The sequence below is a fragment of the Micropterus salmoides genome, unplaced genomic scaffold (assembly GCF_014851395.1).
Source record: "Micropterus salmoides isolate LMB-PRFRI ecotype aquatic unplaced genomic scaffold, ASM1485139v1 Ms_hic_scaffold_8, whole genome shotgun sequence".
Classification (NCBI taxonomy): Eukaryota; Metazoa; Chordata; class Actinopteri; order Centrarchiformes; family Centrarchidae; genus Micropterus; species Micropterus salmoides.
In genome coordinates, this window is record NW_024044570.1 from 33,247,086 (window position 1) to 33,274,062 (window position 26,977).

The following is a 26,977-nucleotide window of genomic DNA, read 5'->3' on the forward strand; positions in this document are numbered from 1 at the left end:
AACCAGAAAAAGTCAAATGAAATAAAATACATATCTACTTTAATAATTTCTTTGTAAAAACTGCCTTGAAAGTGATACATTTTTTTTTTTACAGTACTCTATAACGGGCCTTGTGAGCAAAGCCAGTGACAACCTGAACTAGAGAAAAACTACTTAAGAAGATAGAGAAATAAATAATTGTGGGAATTCATCTTCCTCCATTACAATATTGAGCAGGATACACCAACTTGTCTTTGTCCAAATCTATAAACACTGCATCATTGATTTGCTTGCTATGAACCTTAACAACAGATGTATTATCCTCCTGCAGATATTGGTGAGGAGACAATTTTGCTCTTGTTGCAAGGCTGTTTTTCTTTCGTAGCCTCTGCAGTGTGTCTAAGCAGTCTCTGCTGTAATAGTGGGGACAAAAATGACCTGCTTTGCTTTTTAAATCTGTGTAACTGTTCACTGCTTCTGATGAGACTCCAGTTTTTTTTACGTGTTACACTTAATGTGCTTAATATTAATGTGTGGGTTTTATATGGGTTAGAATAGTGACACTGCACTTACAGAATTTACATACATAATTATTCATGGGGATTAGTGTTTTTAGTGAAATTATTAGTTTAGTATGTGATCTTATCAAACCTACTTCAATATGCTTCAAGTCAAATATTTAATAATTAATACTGCACTGGTAGATTGTTTTTCTGGTGTCTCACTTATTCATGATAACAAAACTGTCCAGAAGGTTCATTTTGAATTCCTCTTGTCTGTCAGATCTTCCTGTATTTACCTGATAGGGGCCGTGTGGTTACGTTGTGTCCACCAGGACTTTGGTGGGTTGAGGTATCGGCACCACAGCTCCCAGTCGAAGCCCTGAGCAGAAAGAGGGTACTCCTCGATCTCAAAGGTGTCGTACTTGATGTTGTCAAAAGAGGGTGAAACCACCCGGGTCCGGTCCTCTTTTATTCGCTGCAGAATAGGTTCTGCCCTGTGGGATGACAGAACACAGGCAGAATGTGTTTAAGACATGACAATGAATGAATCCTTGAGTCAGTGGTACATTGTTGTCTTCAGAGCTCCAAGCCAACGATCTAGAATACACTATGATGAGTGATCATTAGAATGTTTGAAAAAAATGTGACAATGAGCACAAATCAGTAAAAACTGGCACAAATGATAGTCAAATAAGTTTCAAAAACTTACACAAAATATGATACAAAATAATATACAATTTGTACTATCAGGACATATTTCCAAAATAAGCCTGACTACATTGACTTAAAAAATATTAAATCTCACACTTCCTATTAAAGCCTCTGAAAATGTGGTTTCAAATAAGTAATGCTCTATAACAGTGGTCCGCAATAGGCGGCCTGAACATTTCCCCCGATGCCAGACTTATTTGCAGAACCCTGCTCTATAACCTTAAAATTTATGACTATATAAGCAAAATGAGCTAAACATTTTTTTATAAGCATCGCTTATTTAGATTTTGAAGTCAGATTCTGCTTCATCAGGGCTGTGAGGGTGCGGTTTGATCAGATTGGGTGACCAAACAACCCACTAACCGTCATCAGATTCAAATGTTAAGCACTGCCCATTTCATTTTAATTTACATACTCAACTCTGATTGAGGATTTATTTTCTTAAATTGCCACTATACCAGTAAACAATGAAGTGATTCTTTTTTTGTTTCATCAAATATTTTTTTAACATACAAATGCTCATTAAAGCTTTTGACAGCAACAAGTTTGTTTAACATACTTTCATGTAGTTGTGTTGTGGAAAATGTCCTTCCATTTCACAAGGGAGTCAAAACGAGCATGACTGGCAGTGTTGTTGATCCCGCATGTTGAGCCTTTCCCAAATTCCCTTTTGAGTTTGGGTGGACGATGCCAGCGTGTAGAGGTTTCATTCATAATTAGTGGCATCTTCAGTGTTTGAATGTTTGAATGGGACATTGACTCGGTTTCAAGCAGCAGCAGCAGCAGCAGGCAGTGGGATTCAGTAAAAGAAAGCTCTGCTATACCCACTGTACACTTCCAGTCAGTCGGACAAAGGTAACTGTTGAAGAAAGTTGAAAAGACCCAGGTACCCAGGGAGTTTTGTTATCATGAATAAATTCTCCTTTTATCGTGTGCATTTGTGATGAATATTACTGTTGCTCTAGGTACGCTGGATGTGTAAGTTGGCAAGCGTTGGCCATAGCAACTTCACAGGAGATATGGCAGTGCCTGTCTTTTTATTTTTGATGGTCTTAGATTTCAAGAAACTGAGAGAAAACAATTAAATTTTACAGCCCTTTTTTATTAAGGCTTAAGGTGAGTATAACAGTTGAGTGAGAGTAAATTCCTTCATCAAAATTACAAGCATGAAGAGCGAAGCAAACTAATTTTGCTACGGTAAACACAACAAGAGCAAAATCACCTGAAAAAAAGAAGGAAGAAAAAGGAGGAAATCAAAGTGCGAGGGGTTGTCAGTCTATATCGGAAGATAGGGAGTGAGTTTGCACTCCTGACTGGATTAGGAAGGTCAATCCACCAGCGAGTCAGGATGGAGCTGAATAAAGGACTGAAGGAGTGCTGGCCAGGGCTCCTTAGGGAAGGCAGAGCAGAATTAGTGAGCAAAGTGAGGCACCAGCTGCCATGGAAAGTCCTGGAGAGATCAAGCGCACCCTACTTAGCCTATTAAGCCATTCCCAGGGTTTAGTTCGAGAGGAAGTACAGGAATTGGCGTTAGAATTCACTGCTCACGATGTTGGCTACAGCTCGAGGAGTTGAGAGCCCCTCTAGAACCACAGAGTCCAAATATGAGACGACTAGAGCCCGGACTACAAACTAAGCACAGTCCTTGATCAGGTAATACTGGATTCAGTGGATGTTGAAGGCAAAGCTGCAGGGCTGTAGCTGTGATCATGGCCTCGCACGCTGGACGGCTCTTAAGATTCAGAGGCTTGCTGGCAGCCTGGGCAGCAATCACAGTGGTGCTGTCGATACAGAGGTACTGTTGAAGGCGGGGTGCCAGTGAAGAGAAGCGCTTCATGTAGTTTGACGTTCCACTATACAAAACAGCAATACGCATAGCTGTTTGTTTGAACTTTAGTTCTAGGTGTTGGGTGTCCACAACATGTGCTTCAGAGTAACTTTACACCACCTAAACAGCATTGATCCATCCACTGATTTTCAGCACACCTGAAATACTTCAGAGAATGTTTATATAAACAATGTATCTTTCTGAAATAGGTTCTTTTTTCAAGCCTTCTTAAAACATTTTTAAAGTATTTCCTCTAATAGTTCAAGCATTAAAGCATTAGATTAGTCAGCTAATCTGCTGTGTAGATTTGGTGCCTTGAGGACGGGGTGCAGCATGATTTGTCATGTCGCTGTTCAGTTATTGCATATTTTATAAGCTTTACCGCATTAAAAACATTTCCATTAACTATGTTTTATATTATGCTTTCAAACATGTCAAAATAGAAGAAAAAGTGAATAAATATCAAAATGACTGTATTAATATACAGTTATGATGCAATGTGCTTTCTGGCAAAGGAGTTTGCAGGAGCTCAGCAGTCAGAAAAATCAGCAATGGAAAGATTTGACACAGTAAACAGAGCTCAACATTACCCAGCAAACAGCTTAAGGGACAGGTTTTGGCTACTTGTGGAACACAGATATCTTTTATTGTCCGATAGCACAATCTCTGTATTGCGCGTTCCCTACATCATGCATGAGCCGGCTCTCTCATTCCTGGTACAGCGCCTGTCAGAGAAGTCAGACCTGCGGGTTGAGCTCTTTCTCCACACATCAACACCCGGCTCACATTTCCCCTTAAAATGCCTGTTAGCCTGTTTTTGTTTTATTTTGTTTATCCTTGTACACCTTTAATATAAGCTGATTAATTTAGCAACTAGGAAGAAAATAAAAGAAATGCATAAATAACATGTTAGTATTTAATCATATTCATTGTTTAATTTAAGTCAAATATTTATCTGTAAATCAGCAGAGCACCTGTTGGCTTTTAGTGATTTAGAATAGTTCTATATTATATACCATTATATTGATGCAACATAATATATAATATAATATTAAAGTTTATAAAGAAAACTGATATCTATTCAGTACATCTCACAAATTCTAAAAACATGACGGTACTCGTTTTTCTAGGTACTGTAGGTACCAGGAATCCAAAACACAGAAGATGGGGACAAGTGCAGCTGCAGCGACAGCAGCTCTGCCTCGACTTTTTGAAAAGAAAAACAGCTGGCATTGTTGCGTTGCCTGGCCAACTATGTAAAATAAAATGATTGCAGTGGCTAAAAGCTAAAGGCTATCCCATTTAGGTTAACGTAATGTAAACATAGTTTGTAGTAGTAGGCAGCTGTCCTTATCGCTTACCAGTCTGTGTCATCCGTCGTAATGCCATTACATCGGAAATGGCCGTGTTAGTAAATTGAAACTACTGTTTGCACTCTGAGTAGAGGTGTGAGTGTGTGTGTGTGTAGCCTCCACTGTTTTTTTGTTTTTTTTACAGTTATTGACTAAAAAAAGATGATGGAAAAAGATAATTGAAAGAATACAGTTTTGGGGCCTTCAAGGTAAGACAAAGGTTCAAAGCTCTGTGACAGAAATGTGCACACCAATCAAAATAGTAATCAAAAAGTTAATTCTCAGAGTCGTCTTTTATATTTCGTGACAGATTTAAAAAAGAAATCTCAAGGGCAGCTATGAAAATCCCTCACATGACCAGCAAAGTGAAATCTTGTTTGCTGTCTAATGGGAAAAAACATCCAACATCATTAATGGAAAAGAAGAAAACAACTATTCATTAGTTCAAAATGATACTATTGATCTGGAGGAGACGTTAAGGCTGAGTGGAGAGAGAGAAAAATTGTGTCTTTACATTCTAACTCTCGTGGGACAAACTGCCAAAGGCGGTCGTTCAAATGCAAACTCTGTCCCACAGTAGAGAAAACGCAAACGAGGTACCTCACAATCATTCATGTTGCAGTTCAGCCCCACAGAGGTATATGATAATACAACAAAGTCCCAACATCAGAGAGGACGGGCGGACTCTTTCATGCTGCACACTGATTCTGTTCATTAAGAGGTGAACCTCGCCTCTGGCTTACTATTCGCAGTTGTATGACCACACATTGAAACACTGATACAAATAAATATATACAGTGAGCCCAACCATAAAGCCCTGGAATCTAGTTATTGGAGGAAAAATGTGTTTGTCCAATTAGTGTGACCTCAACATCAAAGGGACCTCTAGTAGTCAAGGTAAAGGTTACAGTGCTCACATAGTGAGACTTCATACCAACCTAGAATTACTTTCCTCACAGCCAAATACGAAAATATGTTGGGAGATCTCACTTTAGAGGAAGTGTAGTCTCAGTGAACGTCAGAGCACTGGTTCACTAATTTGAAACTATAACTTTAAGAACAGTGGACAATCTGTAAAGTCATTCTTATTTGGGGTGGCCTGGTGGCTTAGTGGTTAAGACGCGTACCATATAGCCACAGCATCCCTGGTTTGATTCCAGCAGGGGATCCTTGTTGTTACCCCTCTTTCTACCATCACATCAAATAAAGGCCACACACCAGAGACCTGCGCGGGACTCTTTTCTTGATCCCGCTCCCGCAACATGTGTGTTCCTCTACCGCCCATTCCCGCAAACATTGTGACATGCAGAGTAAAAAAAGGGCACAAATGTTTGGGCTATGCTCAACGTTCAGAATAACAGACATAAATCATTGCATTTATTTTTTTCAGTAACAACTGAGAAGTTTTCCAAATTTCAGACTTGACTTTCTTTGGTCTTGTATTGTATAAACCCGTGTGATGGAAGCCAGCGAGACTGTGCAGTGAGTAAACTTCACTCCCTGGCACGTTAAGAGACGCACGGGCGACTGACGCCAGCGCCCATGGGTTTTAGCCTCCTCGTCAGCGTGCTCACTTTTATCTTCTTTTCAACTTTGTTTTTTGACTCCATCTTATCAGCGCCACTGTGGGACCCGCGGCATATTGTATTAGCATGGGATCCCAATCCCAATGCAGCTCTCTACCACACACCACAAAACACCTAAACTTTAAATTTTACTTATATGTAAAAACACATTTTAGAGAGTGAGTAGGTATTTGAAACTATCAATCATCTGACCTACCTACTGGCTTGGAGTTAAACAGCAAAAAGCTGCTGAATGGTCACCAGCTAGTTCCAAACTAGCTCGATGCTAGGCAGGTATCGTACAGTGGGTTTATCTGAGGGTTTTTTCCCGCTAAAAACAATGTTGATAAGAGCTGTGAGAAGAAAGGTGCTAAAAAGCTCTGTGGAGCTGAGGGGAACTGCAGAGTTGGGTGATAATTCTCTGTGAGTTTATCACGAAGAACAATGCCTTTAGCATTACACATAGTCATGTAATTTATTTCAGAATATTCATTAGTGCAGCTTCATTCATTCTGCGACCACTCAGTTTTACGTTTACAGGGTGGTATTGGCTGATTCTAATAACCCCAATCATGTCAGATTTATTTTCAAAAGACAGCGATTATGTTACCACAGTGTAGTATTGTTTGTCTCTGTGCTTGTTTACACTGCGGTTGCTATGTTTGCTCAGTGGACCATTTTCATGAGAGATGAGGCTAAAATTGTTTTCCTAGGCAACTATTCGAGAGTAGTCTGCAAATCTGGCTCCTATTTCTGCAGATCCTACACACTGACATGTATATTTCATCACATGATTATCTTAGGCACGTGGAGATGACACATACACAGTAGGCGGAGATGATTATTGAAGATTATTGTGATCACAGTCAGACAATCTCTGTAACATAAAACACCCTGCAATTACTTGTGTTTGACTCAAAATAGCAGATAATTGCAATGTATGGAAGAGACAATTATGTAGATCGAGCAGTCAGCGCTTTGTTGGTAATTATACAGTCATTTCTCAATTTCTATGAAAAAAATATAAAATGTGTGAGAGGGTGGGAGCGTTTGAGAGCACAGGAAGGCGCTCAGAGGAAGGAGGATTAAGAGGAAGGTGTAAGTAGAGGAAGACAAAGGAAAGGGAGCCGGAAAGCGCGAGAAGAAAGTAAAGAGAAGAAGAAAGAAACAACAGAGGGGACAGAGAGGGGTGTACACAATTTGTTGATTACTATGTTTAATATCAGATGTGTTACATAGAGTGCTAACACTAGCACAAACACAACCTCGACTTATCAAGACCGACGAAGACCAAGAAACATTTAAACATTTAAACACCAATAAAAATGTTGAAAATGTGTGTTTGTGTTTAAAGAGAGAAGACAAAAAGTGTTAATCTCCAGCTGAGCTATTTTGTATCTCTGCCAAGAATGATTTCATTAGTCATAGACCAGTACCCCCTCTGTGGTGATATGTGGGAAGTTTGTGTGGGTTCTGTGTGTGTGTGTGTGTGTGTGTGTTTGTGTGTATGAAGAGCGAGAGAGAGAGAGAGAGAGGGTTGTAGTGGGTGGGTGAGGGTGAAGAACCTTGTAAGCACCTCTTGTCCAATCTGGAACACAGCAGCAACAAATGTTGTTTTGGATCCCAGCCAGATATTATAAGGAAGTGTGCGTGAGTGTGTGTTTGTGTAGAAGAAAGACAGCACACACAAATGTATTACCTGCATGTGAATTGGTATTGTACTTGAGTGTGTGTGTGTGTGTGTGCTCTCATTCACAGGTGTGAGTGTGTGATATTTTTCAGGCTGTCAAAGTGATTAACAGATACACAGCAGTGCTGTTGTACAGGAGTGTTTTAAAGAGGGGACCCTGAGGTGAGGAAGTGTCCGCGGCTCAAAGAGATTGACGGTGAATTTGTGTTTAAACGAAAACAGCACTTGCTTTCTGTCAGAAAGGTTTAAGTGGGGCGAGGGATAACGTGTTATGAACCTCCTCACTTTGATAGATTAAACATAACCAGCTATGCTAATGAGTTCAGTAATTAACTACTGCTCCTATTACTTACAGGGCTTAATCGAATCATTAGGAAACATTTCATTTTCTTCTGGGTGTCAACACACTTGTCTTGACATAACACGGTTGGTATTAATAGAAACACAGAGAAATAGGAGTGCAAGCTATAAAATAAATAGAACCTGATTAAAATGCAACCCGAAACTCAAAACTCTAATCAAAATCATGTGCTGTAAAGATGAAACATAATATATTCCATCATCAAACATAGACAGGACAACACGCGCAGACTCTTAATTTATGCTGTAAGCTACGATGTAGCTGATGCTCAAAAATGGACATGACTGTGTGTGGACTGCAAGAGCTGTGATTGGCTACTTGTGTTTTCCCCTACATGTTTCTGATGCTGGTAGAGATTGTTGAGAGTGAAGATAACATTAGGGAAGTTACCAAAACTCTTACATCTGTGTCAGGCATTGCAGTAGGGATGCGTTATCCCCACTGCAACATCCCCGTGTTTTATGTTTTTATCAAGATAATGTAGTTACCATTTACATGTGAATGTCAAATCTATCTCATGTGAGGAGGGAAAAAAATCTGTTGCAGTGTCAAAAAAGCCCCTGCAACTCTACAGTGTGACTTGAATAGATTTAGTCTATCCAGTTTCTTACACTGAGTGCAGGATTGATTAAACTACGAGCCACAGTATGCTGTCCCTGTTGCAGCACTGTACTCTACAGTAGATTGGACTGTCCACTGTAATTCTCAACAGTAATTACTCTTCAGAGCACAGTGGAACAGTAAATTCATCAAAAATGAGAACAGCCCATCCCATCGCTGCTCAACACAATGTCAACTTTGATGAAAGAAGCAGTTCTTTACGTTATTAATGTTGCTGTGCAGCGTGATTAAAAAAGACACAACACACTGCGAGTTATTGACGTTCCATTATTTCCACTGATGATGATGGTGTCACAATGTAAAAACCCTTTAGAAAACATGTGACGCCTATGCCAGTATGAATGACTCATTCTAATGAGGTTCAGATGATATTTTCTTCATTTTCTGAATGCTTGAATAAAAAGCCATATCACACACCTGAGCCCACTCCAAGCCAAAGTAGCCGAAAACCCATGGAACAGAATAACAGCAGATGAGACCTGGACTTATTGAACAAAGCTGCTTAATGGACCGTTAAAGCACTCTGTTCTTATTTGTAATTCTTTAACCTCTTCGAAACAGACACTTATTTCCAGGAAAAATGCCTAAAATAACATACCCAAAATGAATCAGTAATAACTCCTCAACCTTTAGGCCTAGATGCATATTCTGGTCTCCTTTGATAGGTCAGAAGCTAAGGAATATGAATCTGTAAATGAACCCATTTATTTTGCTATTAAAGAGTAAATCGAGATGCAATGAAGGAAAATATATTTTTATCCTCGCGGGTATAAAATCTATATTTTAATACCAATATCACCATCAAAACCATCATCCTGTAGCTTATAATGCTAATGAATATCTTCTAATACACCAGGCATACAACTGTAAATTTGACGAAAAGAAACTTTTCACCAAATTTTTGATACTCAAAAGATAGAGTATTCTTCTAACGTTAAAACTGTCTGGAGGGGGGCTTTAATATGTGTGTGGATTTGTGTGCCTGATCACAGGTGTTGTTGGTTAGTTTTGGTAGTTTTTGGTGAAAAGGTGCCACAATCACATCTGAAGAGTTTACCTCCCCAAACATAAGACACAAACGAGGAGGGAAGACTAAATCACGTGTGTTGACTCAGCAGGGATGATATTAAATAAGTTGATCTACAGGTGAGACATATTTAAAAGCAATAAAGAATGCCTGAGAGCCTCACTGCATTATATTATATTATATTCATATATTTTGAATTGGTACCTGCCACCTAAATTTCGTGTTTCCCTTTATAGAAATAATTTGTTATTTATTCATAAATTGGTGCAGAAATTATAGCAAACATTTCCACCAGAATGCAGGAAATGAAGTCTTTAATGTTGAAAATCTTCTGGGGATGGCCCACCCCTCATTTAGATGCTTGGTGTTTGAGTGTGTTTGGTGTGGATAAAAATGGTTGATTTTACGTTCTAGCTGAGCCTCCTAGCTTCACAGAGGTGTGTGGCATGCATAGGGTGTCAAAATAGAAGGATTTCTCTTTTGCAATTAGCGCAAACATCAATCGTCCTGTCCGATATCGGCAGGTCCGTGCTTAACAGCATCATGCAAAAACTGTTGCTTTTCCTCTTCGATATAAATTACAGGAACTAATTTCTGTGTAAGATGAATATCTGTAATAAGATGAGATTAAAAATATATTTGGGTTCTAGTAAGCCATGAAAGATAACAGATCACACATCATGAATTCTCATTTTAGTGTTTTGGTGTAGGCTGCTGCATTAATATTCAATGTAAAAAGCTAAAAATCGAGATCTACTTTAAATGTTCACAAAGTGGCTAAATTTGTCTTTTACCACGTCCAGATCTCAGTTTTAATGAGCATCGATTCACACCTTGATTAGGAGTGTTTCTGTGATGCAGACATTGAGGATGCAGGTTGCTGCCCCAAGGAAAGACAGTTAAAGAGACTAACAACAGGAGTGCAGGTTTAATTAGGCCTTACTGGACCACAACAAACTCAACTACTTAACAAAATGCAAAACCACCTCTACTTCTCTCTTATACACCAGGGAGTCTGGAATTAAATCACTTCATTGCCAACCTCCAACACAGTCAACTTACTCTGTGACCCAAAATACTATTAAATATGTCACAGCTACCTCTGTGGCTCTCTGGAGCTGAAGGTTTACACAAGTTTGAATGATGAATTCACAAGAAAATGGGTTACAGCTACATCAGTTCTTAATAGTACTCTAAAAGCTGAAGACAATGGAACGATCCCTTCATGCAGCAACTTATAAATAGATTGTTTTGTGCCATTCAGTATTACAATTGTTGACTGCTGCTCTGCCTGATAAACTGATGTGTCCTGAGGATAACAAATACCCACATAGAGAAATTATGCCTCTTTTCTGATTTAATCAGCAACCTTTCAAACAATGTGGCTGCTGAATAAATGCTTCACATTGTTTTCTCAATTTTCTTCCCATTTTCTTTATCCCAGTGTTTACAGCAGGCAGACAAGGATACAAGGAGGAATAATAAAATACACTTGTGGCAGTGCGCAGCATTCATCGCCCTCCTAATTGAGGTGTCATAGAATCCTGTTTGCACAAATTACATTTTGGTATCTGGTTTAATCACATATGGGCTGATTGGGGATAAATTGAAACTTGAAAGAGAAAACCCAAACTGTAGAGACACATGTAAGAAACATGTTTAAACATAACAAAATGTCCATTAGAATAGCAATAAAGCTACACAGAAATGGTGTCTTTAGGTATGCTGTGGAGAAACTACGAACACACAGATCAATGGTGGACAAGTGGATTATGTTAAAGAATTATTAGAGTTTTTGTTGGATTGGAATTCATTGTAACATTTGTAAATCCAAGCTGTCTGCAGATGCTGTTCACTGCGAAGGACGCAGAGCCACTTTCACTTCTAGGGGTATTTTTGATACTCAAAAGATGGATTATTCTCCTAAAGGACAGGTGTTTTTTTGTTGCTTGTGCTGTGTTATTGTGTTATGTTTTGTTATTGTGTGACTTTGGTGTTTTAAAGCTTTAAAAACACTAAGGTTTCACAATAACACAAGCAAACTAACCAACCAAGGCAGTGGTAAACCAGAGAGGTACAATTACTGTTTTTGTCAAGGGAGTCCGGTGGCTTGACGAGAGAGAGGAAGCGACTGTTTCTGGTTAAACTAAAAGGTCTTTCTCTGTAGGGATCCTTTATAATAACAATCAGAGCCTGTCAATGGCAGAAACAAGCACTTCAGTTGACATACTTTGACAGGGCGCAATTGCCTGCAAGGATAATGTTGCAACCTATTTTTGCTGCCAATTGCAGCGTTCACTCAATACTGGACCAATTGTTAAAAAATGTTTTAGTCACATAGACACAAAAACATTTGGTTGAAAAATACTGTAGGTACCCTTTAACCAACTGCTGCCAGAACCCAAACATAACTATAAAAAAAGTTTAATAATGCTATATTCACTACAAGTGGATACTGTATTGCACAACCAACATGGGAGTGTCTTAGTATGGAGTCAGGCCACCACGAGCCTCCAGAACAGCTTCAATGCTATTTGCCTACTTGACACATTCAGTATCAATATTTTTGAGACATGCCACATACGTTCATTAACGACATTCCTTATTATGTTGATAAAAAGTAAATAAAATGCAATCTGGGTTGCCATATCAGTGATTTTGGCCTGGTAGCGTCAAATTGGAACCACATGTCATGGCATCACCCACCCCTACTACCCAGATTTAAATCTTTGAAAAGAGGTCATAAATATTTCTTTCATTTCCAAAAAAAAGGAGGAGAAACAAAAGTAAATAGTGAACTGGGGACTATTTTCAGATTAATCCACATTTGGTACTCTAGTGAGTATTTATACTGTAACTGCAGGATGGTGTTTGTGTGATTGAGTCAAAATAAACTGCAGTGTGCGTTATAGTAATGGAGGAACATGTCATCATCAACAGGGCGAGTCACTGATGTGTTTTTTATAGTTTTTGGACAACAGTGGAGCTCTATGGCACAGAGGAAGATTATATATCAGGCTTTATACACACACACACACACACACACACACACACACACACAATACTTGTTAGTACGATACATTCATTGTTACTTTAGTTTTAAATTTTGTTTGCAGACATTAGTGTAGTTAACAGTATACAGTATGAACCGAAGCCAGCTGCTCACCATCCCGTGTTGAACTCCACATGGGCGTCAAACAGAGCGACGACGGGAGCAGAGGCGGCCCTCCACCCGCTGACTCTGGACCTGATTAGTCCTTCCTGCTTGTCGTGGTGGACCACCTTGATGAACCCCGGGCTGTGCTGAGCGTTGGTCTCTTCCACAAAGCTCTGCAGGTGCTCTTTCAGCTCAGCTGGAGAAAGGGCGACACACAAACACACTTTAGACATTAAAGCACACTCACTGAAGCCTGTTGCAGCATTGAAATTAATAACAAAGCTCTACAGAAACTCCCTCGGCTCCACTGGTTAGAGAAAAAGCCCTCTGTGTGTGTCTGTGTGCCACCAATGCTTATATGTGGTGTGTATTTACACTTTTAGCCCTATTTCAATTTCTGTTCAGTTCAATTCCTCGCCCTGACGTACGGTCAAGGTTTCTGATTTTGAAGTAGAATTCCCTGCTTTCATAACACAAGCTTTGATTACTCTTCATACTGGCTGTTAACATTTCATTTAGTTAGGGTATTATCCATTTGTTGCGACAATAATACACATTCACATATCATGATGCAGAGCTTTGGATACACAGCAATTACATTATCCATATTCAACGGACAAACATGGTGAATGTACATAAATCCAAATGCTAGTGCAGTGGGAGGCTGAGCAGCAGGGAGTGGTGTAACAGCAAGTGCTGACCAGAGCATGCAGGAATAGGTTGAACAAGGAAGTGTAGCACTGTAAGATTTAGCAAATGTTTAAAATGAATAGTCTGGGTGACACTAAAAGTTTTACATCCAAATTAGTAGTTGTGTAACACTGTATCGCCAAACGTATGTGGACAACCCTGCTACATGTTTTTGTCTCGCTCTGGGGCTGCTTTGTCATGGTTTGGGCTTGGTCCTTATGTCTAATTTCAAGAAATCTTGAATAGAGGCTCCACTGATTTTACACATTAGGTGTAGTTTTGTCATGGGGAGTACTACTCAGCCTGTAAAAACAGCTTTTTCATTTGCTATGTAGTTCTGGAAGGAGCCTTCTGAAGTCTGAAAAAATAACCCTGATGTCATTATCGGAGTTATCACGGCTTGACCCTGAATGCTGCAAATTTTACACACACAAAGCTTGGGTTACAAATTGTGGTGTGGCGTTTGAAAGACGTGGGAATTTACCAGGCATGGGAAGCCCAACAAAAATGCTCTTGTGTTGGATTATAGGAAATGTAGGGACAAGCGTTTTTGCAGCTTGACCCATACTTAAGTCTAAACATTAGGATATGGCAGCCTCTGTTGTATCGATATTTTGTGCTTCCAACTTTGTAGTAACAGCTTGGGGGGGGAGTCTCTTTCCTGTTTTAAATTGACAGTGCCCCATGACCCATCTAAAACCTTTGGGATGAATATGAACGCAGACCGTATCACCCAACATCAGTGTTTGACCTCAATAATGCCCTTGTATCTAAACAGGAGCAAATCCTTGCAGCCAGGTTTCAAAATCTGCTGGAAAAGCTGAAACCAGAAAAGCTTTTGCTTTTAGCAGCAGATTAATACCCATGGTTTTGGAATGAGTTGTTCAACAATCATGTCATATGAGTGTAATGCTTGGGTGTTCACATAGTTTTGGCCATATAGTGTAATTAGGTTCAAGTGTGGCCTGGTTTAAATCCTGTCTGATCTGTCCTGTGGTTTCTCCCTTTGCACTTCTTCTCTGTGTCATCTGCACATCTTACATACATTATTTAAAAACTAAATGTTAATGTCAGCATGCTACAACACTTAAATTGCTAACATACTAATATTTTGCAGGAATAATGTTTACCGTGATCATCTTCCAAGTTTAGTAGCATACTACCATTTGCTAATTAGAAGTGGAGACAACATTCAGCTGATGTCACATGGTACAGCAATGCCAAGAGTTTTGTAGATATTTGATTAGAAACCAAAGTATTTTTCCAAATTGTGCCCTGATGATGAAGCTAGAGGAAAACCACCAAGGTCATCAATCCATCCAAGAGATTTCTAAGTCTGGAGCAATCAACTTAATGAAAACCAACTCAACTTACTGACCGGCCACTATTGCCATCCCTAGAGCTCTAACAAAAAAAGAAGCAAAAAAGTACTTTTGTATGATGAAAGCATTTTCAGCTCTAGACTTTGTGGCATTTTCATCTAAATACTTGTAGCAAAACAATTAAACACTGTTTTTTTTTGCCATGGAAACAGCATCAGCAGATGCTTCCACATGATGTAAGAGCCCTAAAGGGTTCATATTGAAAAATAAAAACTGATATGCTGTCACATAAATAACCAACAGATACGGTAACCACACACACATTCTTTGAATATGTTAAGATTATGGCATTGTTTTTTCCTTGTGTTGCTGTCTTTCTTCATGAGTAATTTTATATATGCCTTGCACACATTCAGGGAGACAGACAGACACACGCACACACTCACTCAGACTGCCCACTGTGAACAGCGAACATCTTCATTTCCTCATTGTGATTTCTCTGTGTTGTAAAGCTGCCTGCAGGCTATGGCTGTTGCCTTCCCTCTCTATTCATTATTACCATCAGCCTGGATTCCTTCTCTCTGTTTCCCTTTAATGAGCCACAGGTTGTTGCTGACCTGGAAGAAAGATGGGCTCATTTAAAACTGGAGTTGGGAGTATTTGAAGAGCACTTTAATTTGTTACACGTCCGTGTGAGATTACTCCCGAACATAAAAAATCAAGTCATTAAATCAAACGCACCTGCAGTTACCCTATTCATTTTCAGACGTCTGCTCCCTGCTGTGAAATATGTTTTTTGCTTGAATGTAGCTGACAGGCTGAACAACAGGAGCCCTGTTTGCCTTCTGTCCATCAAAAAACGTCTAATGAGAGCTGCTGGGCTCATTCTGATGGTCAAGATTTTCAGTAAAAAATAGAGTGATGTGTTCTTACTACCTGAAGAAATATGGCATTTGAATACCTGTGTACAACCTCATGTTGACAACTCATCAGATTAGTTAGATTAGTGTTCTGTGCATCATTTTGAACTACTATGGTGTTAATAAAAAAGGAAACTGAATTATTGAACATTATGAAGTTCTATGGGCATGTTGGCTTGTTTACTAGCCCAAAATTAAGTAGAGCTGCATATAATTCTTTTCAAACAATTGAATAATATTTTTTTTATATAGTGTTTAATCTATACAATCTCAGAAAAAGTGAAAAATTTCCCAAGAACCCAAGGTAACATTTGTTTTTCTTTTTTTCAGTCCAAATCCCAAAGGTATTCAATTTATAATGGCATAAAACAAAAAGTATGCAGCTTTGACAAGCTGGACACAGCTAACTGCTTGCTATGTTTGCTTGATAATGGACTGTCAGAATTATTGTGGACTAATTAATCTGTCCATGGATTTATCAATCCATCAACTAACTGTTTCAGCACTAGGAAAAAGTAACACTAAGCTGTGAGGCTTTAATGCTCATTACAAAGAAAACTACATTGCTGCATGAATGAAAAATCAAGAGACAACAATCTTTATCACAGAGGGGAAAATAATGGCCTGAGGGCAGTGCCAAAGGAAAAACCATGTTAGGGGTTTATCTGTAGGCTACGATGGTTATTTTAGAACATCTCAGACTTAACTTGTCAGTCTCAGCTCCACATTGTCAGTCTTAGCGCAGCTTTCATCTACACTGTACTATTTTCATGGTGTATTCAAGCAGAAAGCCTTGCGACAATTGTACAAGCAAATGTACTGACTGAACGGTAGCTGTAAGCTAGCTAAAAACAGACACACCAACTGTGTGTGGGAGTGTGCATTTGTATGTTTGTGTTCAGCTCAGACTGACTGAACTCAGCACTCACCAGAAACTCTGGTTACATTTTTTTCTTCTTTTATGAAGCAGAGATATAAAGCAACATGGTTACAATTTCAGTGCTAACATGCTAATGTTTAGCAGACATAATGCTAACCATTTTCATTATCTTAGTTTAGCATATTAGGATTTGTGCATGCATTTGGTCATAGTCCAAAATATTGGACAAATAAAAACACTGACCTGATGGCACCAGTTGAAAAGTGAGGGAGTCATTAAAGTTTTTACAGATCATATTGTAACATGAATATCAGCACCAAACAGTGAGGCAAAGTAATTCAACGTAATGTCATTGTGACATTAGTGGAGGTTTGCATGGCTCAGTGATCTTTGATCAGCACTTTGATGCTTTATGAAGACAACCCCTGATTTCTCTGCTAATTTTCTATTCAGGTGGCAACGCATAATGAGTGTTTCCACTTTTGCCTTCATCTAGCCTCCGCTAACCCTCATTTGTCATAATAACACCACGTAAAAAACCAATAAGTAATGATTATCTTCCGTCAATTACCTACATTATGAATTATCACCAAAGCAAAAGCATTCAATCATATTTCCCAGAGAACTGTTGACGTGAACAGAAGAAATGCATTAGGAGAGAATAATTTGAAGTAAACGTTGAACGTATTTATCCCCCTGGTTGCTCCACTAATCAACATTCATCCCTGTGCAGCTACCATAACTAAGCTCTGATATACTGTATTATTGAAGAACAGAGGAGTGAGAGACCCATAAAATCTGCAGGCGACAGTAGCAGACACAGATTCCTCATAATGGTAATTATAGATTGGGCAGCAGTGAAATATGTTCCACAGTACGTGATGCAATTATTAACATCGGCCCTCTAACAGACAGGTTGCACCTGGGTCTCGCCAGTGACTGCAGTAATAAGTTTTAATCTGTTTTCATACACCACTGACGCAGCTAATGCCTCCACATGTCCTGATCTTTGTGCACCATCCAACGCAGAACATAAAATAAGTGGGACATAAAATATAGACAGTCCAGGCTGTAGCTCACCTACAGGAATCAGTACTTACTGTAATTATTCAACTCTAGATCTTTGCCCTATAATATGAGGAAAAACTAAAATTGAATTAACTATTTATTTGGCTATTATTTGACTGCAGTATATTTATAGCAGTAAGCAGCACTTAGTCCTTCAAATTTAAATTCAATGAGATTTTTTTCTACCATTTGGTGCAAGAGTTCAACAATCATTTATGGACATGGCAAAGAGATACCTTAAAGTGAGATGTTACACTTTACTGCGCATTCAGAACAAACGCGAAGTGAGGGTTGGGGGCAGCGTGATTACATACAAAGTCAATGCAAAGATGTGGTGAGACGCGTCAGGCGCATGACACTGTGTCGTGATAGCCAATCAGCGTTGAGACTGTCTGGATGTCACCTCTTTTTGCTTTTATGAAATTAACTGAGAAGCACTTGCGCTTCTCAGCAGCAGGCCACCATGTTTCCAGCTTCCACTGTTGTTATTAGCGTCAGTGGGCAGCCAGAGCTCTGTGATACTATTAATTCATATTGATATAAAAAACAGACAAAACTGGACATTGCTTGGAGGAAAGTAAGGCAGGAAGTTGAACTACCTTATAAGTTCAGTCAATTACTTGGCTCCAGCTGCCGTTGTACTTTACTTTGAACAAATTAGCAATTTAGGCCTGATCGATCTGAACTCCATTCAGAAAACAAACATTTTAAAAGCTGCTGTTCTGACAAAGCATGAATTCATATGTTTAACAAACAAGCAATCATGTTGTAGTCATTTTGCCATCATTAATGCAGATTAAAGCAAAATGACCTTCGTTTTGCTTTGCTGTTTTGGTAATTGGTACACTTTTAAATTGATTTTTAAAACAAAGTGATTTTCAAAAATGCTTAATTCAAAATTAACTTATTGGCAGTTTGATATCATTGATTTGGTTAAAAAAGTTTTAGAATGGACATCAGGTAGATCTGTGTCCCGTTTTGAATTAGCCCCAGCAGGATTATTTTTCAGATAGCACGTTCCTGTGTGCTCCTCTGTGCGCAAATCTTGTCCCGTGTTCGTCGAATTGTCATTGGCAAGTTTGCCGGTATGAAACAGGAGGATGGGAATCTAAAACTGAACATTAACTTGCTAATAAATTGCCTCATATATGTTGTAAAACCTAACATAGATGTATTATAATAATATTATACTGTACATACATTAATACATTCAAATGATAGACTGTGTTAGGAGTCTTTTTAATGATTCAAGGGGCATGATACTGGTAATGTCTACCCTGTGTTTATGAACAATATTACTGATTATATTATTCCGTGACTGTTTCATCTGTTTTCATCTGTTTTTAAGTCATAAACACAGGAGAGAAAAACTATTTAGATCTGACTAAACAAAATGAGCACTACAATGTTTATGTCTCTGACTTTTGCCTATCAGGGTTTCCGCAGCATGGCCTGCTAGTGTGAAGTACAACATACAACACATTCTATTAAGACAGGGCTGAACACACTTCACCACAGCATTATCTTACCCCTGTGAAATTAGAGGGTATAGATTCATAATAACAATAATAATAATTATAATAATAATGCTCACAAGACATCTTCTATGAACCACTATGAAAAATCCATCAATGGGTAAATATAGATTGTTAATACTATAAAATCTCCCCAGAAAACCTACGGCCAAGAGGTGATTGCTTTCATGAAAAAATATTACTGCCAAGAGAGATGGGATTCACCTTTTAATCCGACCACAAATTGATTGCTCTCTGTGGATGGATGGAGGTATAAATTAGTGTAACAGGCTAAGCTTTAAATTTAGGAAAAGTGGGCATGCTGTCCTGAAACGGGATGCGTCAAAAAAATCACAAGGACGTTTTGTGAGTCTTACGGCTGTTGCTGTGGTCATCAACCAGTATGATCTCTTTGAGCAGGTGTGATGGAGTCCTCTGGATGGCTGTGTGGACGGAGCGCAGTAACACCGACAAGGCCTCGTTGACGAAGATGAAGATGACGCTGAGCTGAGGAAGATCTGATGAATATGACATGTTTCTGCACCTGAGGGTGTGTGTGGCGGGGGGGAGAGAAACAGACAGAATTTCTTTGGTGTTTCTTAAGAGAAAGATTCTCCAAATTCTACTGTAACCCTAACACCTTTAAGACTTAAAACGACATCCTATCATTAAAGGTGGCAAATACCTCATACATCTTCAACAATGAGTCACTTAACATAAATAACACATCGATCAACTGACTGACCCGTCCGGTCGTAAATCTGGGATCGGTCGGGTGAGAGAAATGCGGTCGCTAAGGTAGCTGTTGTAGCCATAGTAACGGAATTTCCTGAAGGCCACCCTTCGACTCTCGGGGCCCAGGTCGTGACCCCAGTGGTCGAACAGCGAGGAGGCGGAGGCTATGTCTGAGGAGGATGCAGCGTCTTCTCCGTCCTTCTGAGGGGTATCTGTAGGAAGGGAGGAAGAGAGGTTGGACAAACAGCTTTTTAATGGAAACATATTTCCGTATTTAAAATTTTTCTGTTATCTCCTTGGCCCATCACTAACCATTGTGCTGCCAGACGCTCTGACAGCTACCTGATGTTACACTATAGAGAAATTTAATGACAAATGAACTTCCTTCAGCTCTATTCACAGAGCTTTGCAGGAAAAATGACTGTGACCCACGCTAAGTATGCTGTGGTTATCAAACAAAACCTGTTTGCTGTGGGCTGAAAGAATCATTTCAGCTGTACAGCGGGGGAAAAGGATGGAACACAAATGGGATGCGCAATAACAGGGATTTTCATTGTCATTACAAATAACTCATTCAGGCAGCCGCGCCGATCTGTTTCTGCAGAGGTGGACACAAATCCGTTAACATGGCCATGGTAACATTTTTTTATTAGCACTGTAGCTCACTGTTCTGCGCTACGTGTGCAACACTGAGCCGCTTCCCATGCATGGTGGAAAACAATGAGTGTACAAATCATGCTTGAGGCCTGTTAGGGGGGGGGGGGGGAACATTTGCAAGCAACAGAAAGCTTAGTTGGTGGGATTTTTTAAAATTATAGTATACAAACAGTATGCACTTATTCTTGTTAGTCCTGATTGGAAACACGGACACAGAGTGATGTTTTGCAGCTTCCCTGTCACCTGTGTGACAGATTCGGGGCAAACTAGCAGTAGAATGTGTTTGTCCAATTCACTGTAAGCTGGAGATCAACTGTGAGAATGAAAAATTCTTGAGATATGAGATATGAGGCATCCTAAAATTCCTGACCCTGGTGTACAGGTGTTGAAAAGGTAGAAAGTGCTCTAGCCATAAAAACAAAAATTTAAATCTACAGGATGAGAGTCCAGATCAACTTGTAAGTCATTTCTACATTCACGTTCACAACTGAATGTCTTGCCAGAAAAACTTTCACCACCCTTATTAGCCGTACTTGTTTTCTCTCAGGATGGTCTGAATGCTTAAAGAACATTATTGTCTCTTTTCCTGTCAGGAAAAAACTATAATGATAGTGTAGCAAGAGAAACTGTTTTGGACATATTTGTGGAAACAGTGTCAAAGCTTCAAGCCTCTAAGTGGGTGTTTCCCACGACAGCGTTGACAGACATCTGAGAGTTGGCATTGCTAGAAAAGCTTTGTAGCTTACATGTTCCACACAGTGCTGGTTATGTACCATTGGTGCATTGGTTTGTTTGTAATTAGCTAAACCATATTTTTATATATAGTATTTCATAAATGTAATTATTTAGAATAAAAACAACTTGCTATCACTGCAAAACTGTTTGTAATATTCCTTTTTAATTACAATTTTGAAAAATGAGTAAAAGAACAATTTATTTTAAATTTCAGTTTGGCTTTGAGATTCTGGCTCAAGTCTGTCAAACATCACTTTCTCCTCTCTTCTGCCTTCCAGTGCTTTATTTCCTTTCGGAGCTGAAAGTTTTTTTTTTTTTATCAGTCTGAAGAGCAGTACTTCACCCTTTGGCAATAACAAACTTAATGCTCTCGTGGGTGGAATGCCACCTCCCTCCAAGTCCCCTCAGAGCCTCATAATAAGCACCCTAAAAGCACGGCAAATGATACATTTTTCTTGGCTGCAAATGTATTCTGACGCACCTAAAGTTCTAAGGAGTTTTAAGTCACTTCATTTGGGCATCCTTTTGATTTGACATCTGAAAGAAAGAGGAATGTGGGTTGAATAAAGCTATTAATAATCATTGATGCTTTTAGTCAATGTGTTGTGCTTTTTAGCACTTGAGGACAGGAGCAATGAGGCCCTGTACTTTGAAATGTTTCTCAGTGTAGCCAAATTCTCATGAGGGAAATGGAGAGATGCATCACAGAGAAACTGCTCCTGTGTCGGTTTCTTGATGTTTGAGTCAAGAGCAGACGAACACAGGGAGTGTGTTGTGTCCTGCCCTGCACTGTGTCTGACATATTTCATTATTCATTACTAGGACCCCGCATGGCTGGACGGCATAGCGTACTTCAGCAGGAGAAGCCAGTGCGACTCAATGGAACAATGGTGTGAATGTGAGCGTGTATATGGAATACTGTACCTCCGGGTAATGAATGTCCACTAGTGTATGTGTAGGTACAATATTGACAAAGTGCTAGGTGCATGTGAGAATGTCGTAATTTAGCTTTGCATGTGTGTGCTTTACGGTGGGGCTGTCAGAGAAAATCAAATTATAACTACTAAGCAAGCACAATAGACAATAGATTCAACATCAAATAAATATGTGTTTTGTTCTGCTGAAATGTTATGTGAACACTGTGTTTGTGAACCTTTTTTTCCACGTTATATTTTGATGTGCCATATTATATCTTAATCAGGGAGTACATAAAATGATCAAATCAAAATCACTTCATATTTACATATTTCAACATGTGAACATGTTTTCCCGCAGCCATTGCATCGCGGCTTTCACACCACAACTATCTTCCTTCAGTTCAGATTAGTTCAATTTGTTATAAGTCCCAAGTGGGCAATTTGTGCTGCAGCAAGAGTAAAAAACACATGAGAAGAAAACATAATAAAATACACTATAGTATAGAAACATACAGCGGTTGGGTTGAACATGTGCGCAGGATGGCTTATACCAACGCACAGTGAGTCATTTAAGCGCATCTGAAGCAGGCTTTAAGCGTCCACTGACTAATGTCAACATCCCTAGCAACATAACCATTCGATGTAATACACATCACCATTAACAAAACATGACATATGTATGTTATTCTGTGTCACCACAAGATCAATACTACAGTATCGCCATCACCATCATCATCAGTATCACCATCTTTATCACCATTATCACATCACCATCGCCATCATCACCGTCATTATCACCACCATCATCTCCACAATTCATCACCAACGTAATGGATCTGATCAGTTGTTGATGGTCAACAACAGCAGCAGTTAACTCCTCCTGCTATTAGCATTGAAGGTTTGAATGGAGACAGGGGTGAAGGTTTTCTTATATGGCAATAGGGGCCTTTAAGCAGAGGCCAGATGGTAACAGCTTATACTCTGAATCAAGGCTAATCAAGCTGCACTAATCAATATTTTGATAGTAACAACGGATCAAATAACAATGTGCAATGTGAAAGTCACTTGTCATAACACCCACAGAGAATTATCACCCAAATCTGTGATTCCTGTCAGCTCTATGGAGAGTTTTGTGATCTTTTGACTCATTATTTTGGTTATCCGGCCCACAAGTTCTGCTGTCCTGAGTCTCGTTTCCAGATGCAGTGGGAAGCTGTTCAGCGAATAAGCTCTGATAAACTCAATGCATGCTTCCTTCCCACAGCAGGCAAAGTTAGTTACTAGCTGGTGAACACAGTGGAGCATTTAAAGAGCATTTCAAGAGCCAGATATTTTCCTCAGTAGTTGATCAAAAGAGTGAATTTTGGATTTGAAATGAATGCTAATGTTGCTCCGTGTGTGCTAATACGCTAGTGTTGTGTTTACAGGTTGTTCTGACTCCCAAAATTGACCCCAAAAAATCAATAATTACTGCTTCAAGAATAAATTCAAGATATGTGGTGTGAGTCGGTTGCTATTTTTAAAGAGTTCATTCATTTAGAAAAATATGGTTATTTGCATTCCTTGCAAGAGTCTCAAATGTGGAAAGAGTTCACCATCTGGGGAGCATGAATGCTAAGTTCATCTTACATCTTACTATTAGTTTTTGACATTCCTTGGTTACAGGTAGACATTTAGGCCTGATGGTGGTGCTAGAGGGAAAGTCCCTAAATAGTCATTACAGTTCAACCTCAGATTTTATATCAGTCTGGCCAGTACATGTCCAGATGTGTTGCTCTGGATCAAAATAGTAAACAAACTGACCAAATCGTCTATTCCCTGCCTCTCGATCTTTCCTCCCTACCTCATTTTTCACACTTGCAATTACTCACAAATTATCAATCCCCTTATCCCAACCTGACAGACCAGCTGGTAGTATGCACGCAGAGCACCTTAGGGGTCAGAGGTCAACCCCTACAAGTGCTACTCACTGTTCAGTCTGGCAGCATCCAGGACTGCATTGTGATGGTAAACAGTAGAACTTTGTGCTGCGATACCCTTGCTGGGGAAAGGTAATTGGCTGCCTGTCAATGTCTGCTCAGCTGTGATTACACACAGAACACACAAACACACACACACACACACGCACGCACACACACACACATAACGCACATATACAGACAAGAACGTTTCTGGACAATTCTGGAAAGAAAGTCTCCTTTTTTTTTTGCAAAAAGGATGGAAGGTACATTTGCTGAAAATAAACGTATCATCAATCTCAGACTCACGAAAGGCAAGAAAGAGAGCCCAAAAGAGAGAAAAAAGACAAAAAGAAAGGCGAGAGATAGAAGAGAATGAGAAAAGACCGGAGGACAGGAGAGTGACAAAATAAAAGTGCTAAAAGGATGTGGAGCAAGGTATGAGGGAGTGATTAGAAGGAGGAGAGGCAGAGAGAGTGATGAGGGGGACAAGAGAATAAAGGGGTTGTGACAGAAGGTATTCATCCCTGGGCATCTGTAAACTAGGCAGCCCAGAGCTCCGTCATGTCAGCTCGTAGAGACACACTCTTTTATTGGTTCAGACACTGAGACAGCTCTCTGTCCGCACACACACACACACACACACACACACACACACACACACACACACCATCACCTAATGGATTAGGAACAGGCCGCTCTGCTGGGTGACAAAGTGTCTCACCTTGTCCTCCAGTCACTTTATGCAGCATTGGCGTGCTGTTGGCTCAGCAGGCCAGACGCTGCACGCCAACCTGCAAATCCCAATCCCCAGCACACACTGTGACAGGGCCCCAGTCAAGACCACTGCAGTTCAAATATGAAATATATATATATATATATATATATATATGAATAATCAAAACAGAATATTCCAGACTAGCAACAGTGGGTGTAGGGAGTGTTAACAGAATTGTTGGAGCTCTGGAGAAATGAAACAATTGTGCACCTGTGGCTGTAAATGCTAAGTGTATAAGAGTGTAAGAAAAAAAAGTTAAAGCTGAAATACGTGATGCACTTTATCGATATACAATACTACCATCTTTATGTTGCAGGGTGGTGAAACTTAAAATGTCACATGTTACTTGTACTTTACACTTTCCATGTTTTGCTCTTCAGATATGTGATCTTGCATTTATTTATGTTTTAGTCTTGGCTCCTTTTTTCTTTTTTTTTTTTTAGTTCTTAGTATCCAGTATCCCCCCCCTGATTTTAAGAACACATTATTATTAATTATTATTATTATTATATTCCATCTTGGGTTAATTAATGTGGTCGAAGTTGCAGGTATGTTCACTCAATCATGACTGGACCAAAACAGTCACGTGACACACGCAGTTGGAGGACAATAATTGGTCAAAGGTGTAATATTTACAAAATAAAAGGCCTACACCTTGCACTGACTTTAAATAGTGTTTTTGACATATACTTTACTTGGGCGGGACTAAACTAAGGTGGAAAATTACCTACAATAACCTACTGCCATTACAAATACGATGTACACTGGTACCGAGCCCTCCCCTCCACCGGCCGCCGCCGTCACAGTTTGAGAGCTCAACAGTCCGGGGAGCGGGCGTGTCGCGGTTCTGTCTCTCGGATCTGTGACACGAGACCGTGGACTTCCGTGGGTCGTGATTTTGATCTCAGTTTCAGAACCGTTACAGCCCTAATTGTTATTATAGAAGTACTACTTTTAGGAGCTTTAACTATATTTACATTCATGTCACCTACGTAGTTTTCACTGCAGACTAACAAACACTATACAACATCTCACATTTCATTGTGTTTTCAATGTGTGGAAATTTACAGAATGGAGCTTTAAGAAGAGAAATTTCTAAATATTAGACTACAGAAATGGGATAATATGATTTCTTCTATGTGTAATATGGCCACCCATCCAATAAAGCGGATCTGAATGTTTTTGAATATCCCCGAAAAGGTTGAGGCAACATCCGGTTATATCTTCAACCAAGATTCTGTAGCCACAAGTCCAGCAGTCCTGCTACTTGAATCCATGTGCAAATAACAGCTTGTGCTGAAAGCTCTCTACCTGCAGCTTCAGGAACACTCGGACAACATCAGTAGTCAACATGCTGGCCCATTTGACAGAAATGTTGGATCCATCTTCTGCTGGATGTTTTTGTTTTGATTTACATGTCGTGTGAAAATTCAGTGCTTGTTTGGTTTGATGTAAAAATCTGACCGCCCCCTGCATATCAAAGGCTCGCTAGGTAACAGCTCGGCTGTCAGCTGAGTTTTGACTGACAGTTGACAGGTAGACTGGGAGACGAAGTTATGGATAACAATTTTACAGCAGGACGTAGGAGGCAGTTGGAAAGAAAAAGAGAAACCAAAATAACATTAATGTCTGAACTGAACTGTGAACAAAATCTGGGATAATCAAAGCTCCATGCAGTCTGGGTACAAGATATATATTTGAGCCAGCGCTCTAAATGAGGCCTTTGACTGTCAATCTTCGTTCCAAATCCATATTGGCACGCATATTCTAATATTCTCCACTGGTTTGTGTCAAAAAAGAAGAAGAAGTGTCGGAGATTCTTTTGAGGACAGAGTCGACATTATTAATGAAAATGTACAGTCCCGTCTGTGTGGAGGGGAAGTGCTTGAGGCTTGTGACGATGATTCAGAGCTGGATCATCAGCTTGTTTAGAATTCCTGCTCTGCTGTCTGAGTCAGCGTAACAGATGCTTCCACCGTCTCCTTATTCTTTTTAGAAACCGTTTCACC

The 26,977-nt window shown here is 39.6% G+C and overlaps 1 protein-coding gene across 4 annotated transcripts in view; it reads right to left on the reverse strand.

Annotated features, from left to right (window-relative positions):
- Positions 1–26,977, reverse strand: part of galnt18a (UDP-N-acetyl-alpha-D-galactosamine:polypeptide N-acetylgalactosaminyltransferase 18a) — a 173,013-nt gene that overhangs the window by 61,855 nt on the left and 84,181 nt on the right. For all 4 annotated transcript variants that reach the window (XM_038706409.1, XM_038706410.1, XM_038706412.1 and 1 more), the window contains exons 2-5: positions 19,934–20,135; positions 19,566–19,732; positions 12,804–12,990; positions 779–976 (exon numbers count right to left, since the gene is read on the reverse strand). In XM_038706409.1, the coding sequence (XP_038562337.1) occupies positions 779–976; positions 12,804–12,990; positions 19,566–19,732; positions 19,934–20,135 (754 nt within the window). The remainder of the gene's footprint in view (positions 1–778; positions 977–12,803; positions 12,991–19,565; positions 19,733–19,933; positions 20,136–26,977) is intronic.